Source organism: Rousettus aegyptiacus, unplaced genomic scaffold (assembly GCF_014176215.1).
Source record: "Rousettus aegyptiacus isolate mRouAeg1 unplaced genomic scaffold, mRouAeg1.p scaffold_m13_p_4, whole genome shotgun sequence".
NCBI lineage: Eukaryota > Metazoa > Chordata > Mammalia > Chiroptera > Pteropodidae > Rousettus > Rousettus aegyptiacus.
The window spans coordinates 70,056,388-70,070,698 of NW_023416307.1; the positions used below are offsets into that span (position 1 = coordinate 70,056,388).

General features: G+C 34.9%; 1 protein-coding gene across 1 annotated transcript in view; it reads right to left on the bottom strand.

Annotated features, from left to right (window-relative positions):
- The window catches only part of ADGRG7 (adhesion G protein-coupled receptor G7), a 66,958-nt gene that overhangs the window by 6,229 nt on the left and 46,418 nt on the right, over positions 1-14,311 (bottom strand). Inside the window, exons 14-15 of the mRNA XM_036219645.1 lie at positions 10,711-10,866; positions 8,394-8,550 (exon numbers count right to left, since the gene is read on the bottom strand). Coding sequence (XP_036075538.1) covers positions 8,394-8,550; positions 10,711-10,866 — 313 coding nt within the window. The remainder of the gene's footprint in view (positions 1-8,393; positions 8,551-10,710; positions 10,867-14,311) is intronic.

Sequence of the window (14,311 nt, forward strand, 5' to 3'; positions counted from 1 at the left end):
GTTGCAAAACCGAAGCTAAGCCACAGCCCCCAACTCCCAACCCAGAGGGCCCCTTCCCCCATACCCTCTAAGACCAAACACCACAGAGTGCCAGGAGAATCTGAGCAACTGCTACCAAAACTGTCACTAACACTGACAGGGACTAAGACTGAGAGTAATGAGAGTAGTTAAACATCTATAAGAGAGGGGGGGAAATGGCATTATTAAGGCTTTATATAAAGCAGGGATCCAAGAGCCTTAGATGCCACCTACTGGAAACCAAAAGAAAAGTGCCTTCTTTGTAACAGGCTAAAGAGACCTTTATATAATAAATCTTTCTGGGGGAAAAAAAGGTGAATACCCTTCCATTAATGCCCAGGCAGAGAACTAGTCCATTAAACACCATGAACAACCATGATGACACGGCATCTCAGAAAGAAAGAAAAATCTCCAGAAAATAAGCTTACAGACATAGAAATATGCAACATAAATGACAGAGAATACAGGATGGTACTTCTGAAAAAACTCAGTGAGTTCCGAAATGAGTCATATCAACAATTTCAGGAATTGAAAAAATAACTACGTGAGAAGAGCAAGGAGCTTGAAACCCTCAAAAAGAGCAGAATAGATCCTCTGGAGATACACACACACACACACACACACACACACACACACACACTGCAAGAGTTGAAAAAGGAAATAGCAAACTTGGGAAACAGAGTCAATCAAATGGAGGAAAGGATCAGTGATATCGAAGACAAAAATTAGAAATGAATCAGAAGGAAGAAGAGAGAAACCAAAGAATGAAAAAATAATGACAGAGAAATACAAGAACCAGCTGATAGCATTAGGAGAGGAAATATAAGAATAATGGGCATTATCGAAGGTGAGGAAAAGGAGCAGGGACTAGAAAGCATTTTCAGACAAATAGTGCACTAGAATTTCCCAAATCTAAGGAATGAGCTGGAACTTGGAATTCAAGAGGTCGAAGGAACACCCAATGATCTCAACCCAAAAAGACCTTTACCAAGACACATCGTATTAAAATTATTGAAAATCAATGACAAAGACAGAATTCTCAGGGGCAGCCAGGGAGAAGAAGATGGTAACTTATAAAGGAAAAACCATTAGATTATCATCAGACTTCTCAGTACAAACCTTGCAAGACAGAAAGGAGTGGTGTGGGTGCCAGGCCTGGCTGGCCCAAGGTCTGGCTAGTCCAAAGTCTGGCTGTCATCCAGGCTGTGGCTAGGAATGGGACCCCCAACTTAGAAAATATGTAAACATACCTCAGTTTATTGTATCACACATGTGTGGCTGAATGCTACTTTTGTACTCTTCTATGTGAGGAGCTTTGCAGTCCCCTAGAGTGAAAAAGGGGAGAGCAGAAAGACAAGAAAGGGGAGCAGGAGAACTGCGCACAAGAGTGCATGCCCCATGCAATAGACTGCACTCCCCAATAAAACTGCACTTCCCAACAATAAAGCTCTCCACACAATAAAGTTGGTGCCTGCCGTTTCATCCTCATGTCTGCATCTTGTACATTCTTCCCACTGGGCCTCACACCACCAAACATTTCCTTCTAGCTCAGCAATACCCTTGACTCTGACAGTTAACATAGTCGACACAATCAAGCTGCTCAGCCTCAGCTCTGACAAGTGGAATCAAATATTAAAACTATTAAGAGAAAGAAACTACCAGCCTAGAATAATGTATCCAGCTAAGCTCTCCTTTAGATATGAAGGGGAAAAAAAGACCTTTCCAGACATACAAACACTGAGGGAATTCTCCACTACACTAATGCCTGCACTATAGGAAATACTGAAAGGGGTCATCTCACCTAAAACAAAACAACAACAACAACAACAACAACAAAAACAATTAGGAGTAAGGTGACTATCAGGCAAATATAAGCAGAGGAGTGCAATCCTTACGAAGAACAGGGCATTATAAGCTTAAATAATATGCTCCCAATCAGGAAGTCCTGAAATATGTAAAGCAATTACTAACAGAACTAAAGGGAGAAACAGACCAAAACACTATCAAGGTAGGAGACCTAAATAAATACCCTACAGTCAAATATGGACAGATCATCCAAACAGAAAATCAATAAGGAAATAACATTCTTGAAAGACACCTTAGACCAACTGGACATAATTGACATTTACAGAGCCTTCCACCCCAAAACGGCTGCTTATACATTCTTCTCTAGTCCACATGAAACATTCTCAAGAATCGACCACATGCTGGGACACAGAGATAGCCTCAACAAATATAAGAGGGTTGAAATCATACCGACCATATTCTCTGATCATAATGCTTTAAAACTAGAGATCAACTGTAAAAAAAAAAAAAGTGGAAAGAACTACAAATATATGGAAATTAAACAACATACTACTGAAGAATAACTGGCTCATGGAAGAAATGAAAAGAGAGATCAGGAGATACATAGATATGAATGAAAATGATAGTACAACATATCAAAACTTTTGGGATGCTCCATCTTAAAAAACTAGAAAAGGAAGAACAAATGAAGCCTAAAATCAGCAGAAGGAAAGAAATCATCAAAATTAGAGCAGAAATAAATGAAATTGAAAACAAACAAAAAAAATAGAAAACATAAATGCAACAAAGAGCTGTTTCTTTGAGAAGGTTAATAAAATTAACAAACCCCTGGCTAAACTCCCTAAAGAAAAAAGAGAAAGGACACAAATAAATAAAATCAGGAATGAAAGAGGGGAAATTATGAAAGACAACACAAAAATACAAAGGATCACACAAGGATACTATGAAAAATAATATAACATCAAATTTAATAACCTAGAAGAAACAGATCAGTACTTAGAAATATATGACCTTCACAGGCTGAATCGAGAACAACTGGAAAATCTAAATAGGCCTATCAGTAGTATGGAAATTGAAAGAATCATCAAAAACCTACCAAAAAGTAAAAGTCCAGGACCAGATGGATTCACCAGTGAACTCTACCAAACATTCAAAGAAGATTTATCACCTATTCTCCACAAACTCATCCAAAAAAATTGAAAAGGAGGCAATACTTCCTAACTCATTTTATGAGGCAAATATTACTCTGATACCAAAGCCTGATAAAAATAATACACACACACACACAAAAAAACCTACAGACCAATATCTCTCATGAACACAGATGCAAAAATCCTAAATAAGATAGTTGCAAACTGAATATAGCAACATGTTAAAAAGATTATACGCCACGATCAAGCGGGCTTCATCCCAAAGGCACAGGGATGGTTCAACATACACAAATCAACTAATGTGATACACCACACAAACAAACTAAAAAATAAGAATCATATGATCATATCAATAGATGCAGAAAAAGCCTTCGACAAGATGCAGTATCCATTTATGATCAAAACACTTAACAAAATTGGTATTGAAGGAAAGTGCTTTAACATAATAAAGGCCATCTAAGACAAATCCTCAGCCCACATTACACTTAATGGTGAAAATATAAAAACCTTCCTTTTAAGATCAAGAACAAGGCCAGGCTGTCCACTATCACCAATGTTATTCGATATAACCTTGGAGGTCCTAGTGAATGCAATCAGGCAAGAAAAAGATATAAAAGGCATCCAAGTAGTAAATAAAGAAATCAAATTGTCACTATTTGCAGATGACATGATTCTCTATATAGAAAACCCTAAAGACTCCACAAGAACACTACTGAAAACAATAAGCAAATACATAAAGTTTCTGGAAACAAAATAAATCAACTTTCAAAAATGCATAGCATTCCTATACTCTAATAATGAAGTGTTAGAAAAAGCAGTGGAAAAAATAATACCTTTTGCAATTTCAACAAAAAGAATAAAATACTTAGGAATAAATTTAATGAAACATGAAAAGGACCTATATAATGACAACTACAAGACCCTATTAAAAGAAATTGAAGAAGATACAAAGAAATGGAAAGATATTCCATGTTTTTGGACTGGAAAAATAAATATAGTCAAAATGACTATATTACTTAAAGCATTATACAGATTTAATGCAATCCCCATCAAAATCCCATCAGTATTTTTTAAAGAAATAGAACAAAAAATCATCAGATTTGTATGGAAGCACATAAGATCTGAATTGCCAAAGCCATCCTGAAAAAAAAAGAATGAGGCGGGAGGCATCACTCTGCCTGACTTCAAATTATACTACGATACGACAGTAATCAAAATGGCATGATATTGGCAGCAAAACAAACACATGAACCAGTGGAACAAAATCGAGAATCCAGAAGTTAACTTGTATTTACATGAGCAAGTAATTTGTGACAAAAAAGCCAAAAACATGCAGTGGAGAAATCTTCAATAAATGGTACTGGGAAAACTGGAAAGCCATCTGCAAAACAATGAAACTAGACTGTTGTCTATCACCACACACCAAAATTAACTGAAAATGGATTAAGGACCTGAATATAAGACCTGAAGCAATAAAATTCATAGAAGAAAACATAGGAACTACTCTAAGACCTTGGACTTAAAGAGGATTTTATGAATCTGACCTTGAAGGCAAGGGAAGTAAAAGCTAAAATTAATGAATGGAACTACATCAAACTAAAAAGCTTCTGCTCAGCAAAAGAAATTGTCAACAAGATAAAGAGAAAACCATCCGAATGCGAAAATATATTTGCACACAATGCCTCCAATAAGGGCCCAATATCCAAAATAGACAAAGAACTCATACAACTCAATAACAACAACAACACCAACATGATCCAATCAAAAAAATGGGCAGAGGAGAGGATCTGAACAGACGTTTCTCCCTAGAAGACGTACAAATGGCCAACAAATATTTGAAAAGATGCTCAGCATCGCTAGCTATTAGGGAAATACAAATCAAAAACACAATGAGATATCATCTCACACCTGTTAGAATGGCTATCAACAACAGGAAAAGTAATAACAAATGCTGGAGAGGATGTGGAGAAAAAGGAACGCTCATACACTGATGGTGGGACTGCGAATTGGTACAGCCACTATGGAAAACAGTATGGAGGTTTCTCACAAAACTAAGAATTGATCTACTATATGATCCAGCAATCCCTCTACTGGATATTTACCCCAAAGACTTGAAAACCCGTATCCTAAAAGATATTTGCACACCGATGTTTATAGCAGCATTATTCACATTGGCCAGGGCATGGAAGCAACCGAAGCGTCCTACAGTAGATGATTGGCTAAAGAAGCTGTGGTAAATATATACAATGGAATATTACTCAGCCATAAGAAGAGATTAAATATTGCCATTTTCAATAACATGGATCTCGAAATAATCATGCAAAGCGACATAAGCCAGACAGAAAAACTTGAAAGTCACATGATATCACATGTGGGATATAAACCTAAAAGCAACAAATAAACAGGACAAACAAACAGTGACTCATGGACATGGACTATTGACTAGTGGTTATTACAGGGTAGGGGATGGGGAAAGAGGTAGACTGGCTAAAGGGGGTCAAATATATCATGACAGAAAGAAATCTAACTATGGGAGGTGAAGACAGTCTAAATAGATATATGCCTTCCTGTTAAAGTGTACAGATGAAACTTATTAGATATCGTTAACCAATAGCACTATTAAAAAAATAAATAAATAGTTTTTTTAAATAAAAAATAAAATAAATACAAGATTATGAACAAGACAAATGTGCCCACTCATCTCTTTTATGTAACACAGTATTGAAAGCCCTAGCCAGAGCAATTAGGCAAAACAAACAAACAAACAAACAAATAAAAAACAAATCGAAAAGGAAGAAGTAAAATTTTCTGTTTGCAGATGACATGATTTTAAATGTAGAAGATGCAAAAAACTCTACCAAAAAAAAAAAACAGTTAAAACTAATAAACGAATTCAGCAACATTGCAGAATATAAAATCAACATACAGAAATCAGTTGCATTTCTATACACTAACAACAAACTATCTAAAAGAGAAATTAAGAAAACAATCCCATTTATAACAGCATAAAAAAAAAATGAAACCGAAATTAATTTAACCAAGAGAGTGAAAGACCTGTACTTTTAAAACTATAAGATATAGGTGAAAGATTGAAGAAGACACAAATAAATGAAAAGCTATTCTGTATTCTTGGGTGAAAAAAATTAATATTGTGAAAGTGTTCACACTACCCCAAACAATCTAGAGATGTAAAGTAATCCCTACCAAGATTTCAGTGGTGTTTTTCACAGATATAGAAAAAAAAAACTATTTTCAAATTCACACAAAACCACAAGAGATCCCAATAGCCAAAGCAATTCTAAGAAGAACAAAGCCAGAGACATGCTTCGAAATTTCAAGCTATACTACAAAGCCATAGTAATCAAAACAGTTTGGCATTGGCATAAAAAATCAGGTACGCAGACCAATAGAACAGAATAGAGTGGCCAGAGATAAACCCATGAATGTACAGTCAACTAATTTTTGATAAGGGCACCAAGAGCACACAATGTATAAAGAATAATCTTTGCAATAAATAATGTTGATAAAACTGGATTTCCACAAGCAAAGAAATGAAACTAGACCACTAACTTACCCCACTCACAAAAATTAACTCGAAATGGATCAAAGACCTGAAACAATAAAACCCCTGGAAGAAAACATTGATAATCAAGATTCTTGACAATGGTTTTGGCAATGGTTTCTTAGCCAAGACACCAAAAGCACAGGCAACAAATGCTAAAATGAACAAATGAGACTACATCAAACTAAAGAGCTTCTGCAGAGCAAAGGAAACAATAAATTGAAAGGGCAACCTCTAGAAGGGAGAAAATATTTGGAAGCTCTATATCCAATAAAGGGTTAATATCCAAAATATTCAAGAACTTATCATCACAATAGGAAAAAAACTAATAACCCAATTTTAAAATGGGCAAAGAACCTGAATAAACATTTTTCCGAAACATACAAATGGCCAACAGGTACATGAAAAGGTGCTCAACATCATTAATTATCAGAGAAATGCAAATCAAAACCACAATGAGATATCGTTTCACACCAGTTAAGATGTCTATTATCAAACAGACAAGTGATAAAAAAAAATGTCCGTAAGGATGTGGAGAAAAGGGAAACTTGATATACTTTTGGTGGGAATTTAAATTGATACAGCCATTATAGAAAACATTACAGTAGTTACTCAAAAAATTAAAACTTGAACTACCATATGATCCAGCAGTTCCACTCCTGGGTATATATCTAAAGGAAATGAAGTCAGTATCTTGAAGGGATATCCACACACCCATGTTTATTGCAGCATTACACACGCACACACATATATATATATGTAATATATATATTACATATATTACATATAATACATATTACATATAATATATATTACATAGTACATATAATATATATTACATATTACATATAATATATATTACATATTACATATTATATATTACATATTTTATATATATATATATAAAATGGTTGAATACTATTCAGCCATAAAATAAAAAGGGAATCCTGCCATTTACATCAACATAGATTAACCCGGAGGGCATTATGCTAAATTAAATAAACCAGGCTTAGAATAACAAACACAATATGGTATCACATGTATGTGGAACCTTAAAAAAAAAAAAAAGCCAATTCCATAGAAACAGAATAGAACAGCAGTTGCCAGAGGTAGGGGGAAATGGATAATGTAGGTCAGAGAATACAAATGATTCTAACGTACAGCATGGCGATTCTAATTAATAAGATGGTATTGTATACTTGAAAGTTGCTGAGTAATTAAGCATTCTCACCACATGCACAAAAAATAACTATGATATGATGAATTGTTAGTTATTTTAATCTTGGTAATAATTCTACAATATACGTGTATATCAGATCATCACAGTTTACACTTTAAATATACTCAATTATATTTGTTGATTATTTCCAATAAAGTTTTTTTTAAAAGATAAAATAATCTTATAAAATTGTAAAAAGAGAGAAAGAAAAAATTTTGCCCATCCATGCAGGTCCAAGCTCCAGCAATAACTGTAACATTATCCATACCAAACACAGTGAGGAGCTGCTGTGAACCTGTTACATAAAAGAAAATGAAAGGATTTCCAAAGCTATTTGCTTGACAAAAATCTCTTCTGCTCAAAGAGGGACTAATGTAGTTCGACCTTAATTGGTCAATATTAATTAATAAGGTTCAACCTTGTTGCAATTTATGTACTTCAGCCCAGGAAAGAATGAAACATTTAAGTCACAAAGAACTTTCCTTTGTATTCTCCCAAAGTTTATCAAAAATAGAATCTCCTAATAGTAACTGAGCAATGACCTTCAGGGAGTTTCAAAAGGAGAAAATTTTGGTCCAGGGCAATATTGTCTCCACCACTGCATATTCTGCTACTTTTAGACTAATCCAGACCGTACCTGAGTAGTGTTGAAAGAGCAGAACATGTAGCTGAAGACGGTCCTGATGACATCATCACCAATTAACATCAAGTATGCCAGAATCCAGGTAATTCCAAAAATGACTGCAATAGATAATGTACTAAGAATCTTCTTTATCAATGAAACCTTTTTTGTGCTAGGTAAAAGAAAGCAAGATAGAAAATATGGTTCATTCAGGTTTTTTCACTTATTAATATCATTGTTATCTTCCTATTGAGAATATATTGTTACCCTCCTATCGAGAATATATTACCAAGATTAATATATATATACATATACGTGTGTGTGTGTGTGTGTGTGTGTGTGTGTGTGTATTCAGCTGCCTACACATACTGCTCATTTAACAATATTGTGTCTTAGGTGGAAAAACGAAGCCAGTACGTCACTCTGGATGAAATCTGACTTAGAAAGCTTTATTAAGAAATGCAGTGATATCTACTTAAAAAGTCAGGTATAAACAGTTCCTTATATAGGCAAATTTCACAAAGAATCAATTTTGGGGGGGAATAGAATTTTATTTGAATGATAATTACTGCTGGATCAGCCCATGAGAAATTCTTTTATTGAACAACTAGGACCTTCCCATGCTATAGGTTGATACAGGAATGAAAGGTTATTAATGTGCTGAATGATCTTCCTTATTCTCATGTTAAGTCTATATCCCTGGAACCAGGCCTCTACTGTATGTCTTATTTTGACCAGTGAGCCATTAGCAATTGTTCCCCAATCAGACGCTTGAAAGCATTTTGCTCACAGAGTTTGCCTTTTCTTAATACTCTTTGGAACCCTGAGACCACTATTTTAAGAAGCCTGAACTGATTTAATGGAGATGAGAAACCATATGGAGGAGAGGTGAGTTTTTCCAACTGAGCGGCTCTCACTCAAGACTAACCAACCACTAACCACCAAGGATGAAAGTGAGGCATAGTAGATCATCCATCCACATTCATGCCAGCCCAAACTGGAACAACTACCCAACCAACAAACTTATGACAAATAATAAATATTCGTCATTCTAAGCCATTAAGTTTTAAGGGGTAGGAATTGTTATGCAGCAAAAGCTAACTGATACATGGAAGATAATTTGTTAAACAATTAGCTTGTAACTTGCTTTTTATTATAACTAAGGCAATTTAAGAACTATAAGCTATCAGTCAAAATTTAGAAATACAAATTTGGTTGATGTATGTGGCCCAAATGATATTGTTTTGTATAAAGGAAGTATAACCTAATTTGAAATTAGTCTAAGAAAAAGTCACCAAGATTTTTCTGCATTGCTAAAACACAGGTTTGAAGGATTATCAGTGATAATCTTTTCCCTGTATCTCCCCTCAAATGGACTATCATTTGTATAGAAATATACTTATTCTTGATCAGTAAAGCACATATTTAAGATTATATTCCCACTATTGATGGTTGTTTTCTTCCATCTGTTCATACTAAATGTATTCATTTGATGACTACCAAAGCTCACAGATGTGTTTACATTAAGTCTATTTGGGTTAAGTAGAATTTTGTAAAATTAAACCTGAATTTATAGCCTTATTAGTACTGTGTTTTAACCAATTCGTACTGAGTGAGATGGTAGGGGGGGTGGGTATGTGTTTAATAGTTTTTGTTATTTGTCTCTTCAACTAAATGCTCTTTCTGTATATCCAAGATGACGATGAGAATGTTTATTGGGGTCAGAAAAGTTATAGAAAGGAGAAAAACCATCCACACGGGAACTGATAAAGCAGAGAACAGATGCCCCATCTGTAGAGAATGTGGGCTTAATGTTGCCAGATGTTTCGATTTTTTCAAGAAAAAAAAAAAACACAATTTAAGTGAAATTTCCCAATTTTTATATATTTACAACTAAGTTAAAAAAAAATAAAGCCATTATGTGATTCAAGCAACACAAATAAAATTCAGTCTACAGCTACTAGTTTGTAAAATGAAAATATAGTGACCAGCATCAATTCACAACCCTTTCATTTCTTTAGTGATTCAAATATGATTTCTTGAGTATATGGGACTGGGTTTTTTTTTTTTTTTTTTTCTGGAAGCCTTTGGTTTTAGTTTTAGTTGGGCTCACATAGCCCAAAGTGTGTTATGTAATGCAGTAAACTGATATCATAGTACTGATGTTGGAAGATAAGAAGATCCACTTTCTGAGAAAGTTTAAGAGAAAATCAGTCCTGCAATCCACATGTCCCTGCCATTGTTTTAAGTCTGAAGACTCTTCTAGGAACAATGCCATGTTGCATGATAGATGAGTCATGCCTGGCAGCTTCCCACTTACTGGGAATCTTACCTTGTCAGATTCTGGTTATTTTTCCACAGCACTTGGACTACTATGATAATAAATATAATGACATTGCTGAGGAGGATAATGGTCACGGGTAGAATGAATGACCACAACAAGGGACTTGTTATATAATCATTGTTCTTTGGAATTGCCAGCCAGCAGCTGTGGAGAGACAAGACATGATTTCAGAAGACCAAGAAAGATACACATACTGGTTTTCCATGCTGTTAACATTATTAATATTAATTCACTTGACTGAATGGCAATATCCCTTCACATCCTATACACTTAAGATGACTTTCAAGAATTCACCCACTAGAAAAATGAGATGTTTTGGTTCTGCCATATTTCTCTATGAAAGACTATGAGCTAGTGGAAATAAAATGGGCTTTTGAGTCAGGCAGTCATGAATTTAAATGTCACACTCTGTCTCTGACTAGGTGTCTGACTTTAAGCAAGTTATTGTTTTGTTTCATTTTTGAATGTCCAGCACATTCAGGTAGTTCAAAATTTAAAAGGTACAAATCGTCATAGAGAGACAAGATCCCTTCCTATAACTATCTCTAGTCATCTAGTCGCTATTTCCAGTGGTAATCAACATTTCTTGTGTATTCTTCCAGATTTATATAACAGCAAATGTATATTTTTCTGTTTTTTACACAAATGATAACAAATGATACTTCTATACCTAACTTAACAACATATCTTGGAGATCATTCCATATCAGAATATAAAGATTGTCCTCATTATTTTTAGAGCTACATATTATTCCATTATTTTCTTATACATAAATTATTTAAACATTCTCTTATTAATGGGAATATTTTAATGTTTAATGTTTAAAAAATATTTGAATAGTTATTTAACCTCATTACATCAGTTTGTTTTGTTTTATTTTATTTTTGTTATTGGTAGTGGTGGTTTTGGTGGTGTTTCTCTTCTCATCTGTGAGGTGTAGTAATCGTCTCCTGGCACAATTGAAAGAAATGATTAATTCATTTAATAAATAAATATTAATTCATTTAATAAATATTAAATAAATATGCTATATTCCAGACACTTTTCTAGATACCAAGGTATTAGCAGTGAACAAAAAACCAAAATCCTTTCTTTAGTGAATTTATTCTAGCTCAGAGAAATATACAAAACTAACATAAAATCTATACTATGTCAGATGGTGACAACTGCTATGGAGAAAAATAAAGCAGGTAATGAGGGTAGGTATTTGTGTATTTGTGTGTGTGTGTGTGTGTTTCTGGTGTATCACTGATCTACAAGAAAACTGAAATGATGTTCAAGTATCTATAATAAATTAATAAATGAAAAAAAGTGCCTCCAACCCATTAATACAAAGAATAGGTTTATCCTTAAATAAAATGGTGATGGCAAGCAAGTTTATATTCAGGACTTCTGGCTTCCTTTTCATTTCATCTGTAACTGGAGGACAACCCTCCTGCTGTCCTCCATCCCACAATCTCCTACACAGAGGAATAGGAGGGCATTTGGCTAAAATTTAATGACATTTTGCTGAGAAGTACTTTCAAATCTCAAGGAGCTTCTTTGGAAACTAAGCAAGTTGCCATCAAAAGTTTTAAGTGAAAAAAGTGAATGCATTTCTTATACAGGCAGCCTAAAGAAACAGTTTAAAAGGGAAGGGAAGGATTGAGAAAGAAAAAGAGCAAAACGACTCTACTGGATAAAGGCAGACTTGCGAATTATGAAACAAATAGACAAATATTTATTATCTTAAATTTATTCTCTTAAATATTTATTATTTATTTATGAGTCTTAAGTTGTTTAAACTTTAGACAATCCAATTTTTGAGAATCACTATTTGTACTATAAACGTGTGTGTGTGTGTGTGTGTGTGGGTAGGTGGGTGGGTGTGCGCGCGCGCTTGCCACAAATATCTGTAAGATTCCTCAGTTACTTCACACCAATGGGGAGACCTGGAAGTAAAATAGGCTTGGATACCCATGGTCATCATGAAGTGTGCACTAGGAGGGGACTCCTTCTCACTGTCACTATTTTTTGTACTACTTAGAAAGATAGTTATGCTGGTTTTGTTCTCATGACAGCCTCTCCCTATCCTGCATTCAATAACTTGGATTTTGAGAAATAGACTGCTGAGGAGAGTGATGGAGCTTACAGTGAGACAAATCCTTCTAAGTATGAAGTGGGATTTCTAGAATTGAGATTGGAGAGTCACATGGTCAAGGACAATCTGACAAACAGCTATGGACCTGAGGTCTGGACAGCATCATGGGTGTACCTCAGATGAAGTATTTAAGTCCTTGTTTATTTTGCTATGAAGTACATTATGGAGACAGCTTTAATATTTACAGCATACACTTAAAAAACTTTCCTCATCATGCATTATAATTTCCCATGACTACCTCAACCCTTCAGGGAAGTTTGAAAACAGCCTGTATGATGATGGTACAGAGAGAATCAGAGGATAGAGTATTAAAGAGGAGTGTGCCCTGCTCTGTAGTCACCCCTTACTCTGGTCCTTGCAGAGACAGCAGTGTGTTGGGGGAACAGGCTTAGGGGTTTCGAATATCACTGGCAGAGCTGGGAGCAGTGAAGGAGAGCATGGGATATTGAGGTGCAACTGCTGGGAGGATAACTCAGAAAAACCAAAAAAAAAAAAATCCTTCCTATTTCTAAATATATCCTGAAGAAATGTGACCCTTGATGCCTGTGTATAAGGTAGAACATAGGGGATAAGGAGTTAAGAGGTAAATATTCATGTTATACATCCTTTCCTCTCTTTTCAACTTTTATTATCGGTTGCCTAGTGTCTTTCCTAACATCTAATACTGTAGTCAGGAAAGAATCTGCTCTCAATTATTTATATCTCAGTGTGAATAAACTTAAGACAGTAGGCTTCTTTCTCCTGAAGGCTTTTATGGGAGTAGGTTTAACCCTGTGCCTGGGTTGGGGTAGAAAATTAATAACGCAATTTGAAGTGAGTTGTTTCTCCCATGAGATATTTGCATCTTACCCCTTATCTCTCATTGTGGAATTTAACATTTTAAGCTCATCAAAAAATACTTAGCCCTAATTAAACAGAGAAAATAGTGCCTGGAATGTTTGGCTCCTAAAATCAAGCCGGGTCGTTAACCTCTTGTTCTACAGCTAGGCGTGGTCGACTCTGGAAATAGGTAAGCACCCTGACATCACCCTTCCCTTCGGTGTACTTGCACATTTTCAAGAGTTTTATTTTGACTTGAGTTGTTTTGGGTCTTAAAGTGTAATCTGGAGATAAGAATAATTAAATTGTAAAATGAGAAGGGAGACTAGATTAAATAGCAGTTGCTGTTCAGTAGCAGAAATCCACATAAAGAGTTCAGTGTAGCTTTTTTCTCTCCCTCTTCATGGAAAAAGAAAACACCATACATTCAGGTACTTCCATCATTAACAGTTACTCATGTTGGAGTCATAGGGAAAATTTGTTATGTATGATAAATCATCATGAAAAATTCATTATTGTCATGTAAACATAGAATTGGCTCATAAGCATGGCTAGTGCTCTTAAAGTTAGTATAAGAAAGTCAAAATTCATAAATTTAGAGGATAATTACTTGCTCTATAAGAGGATTTA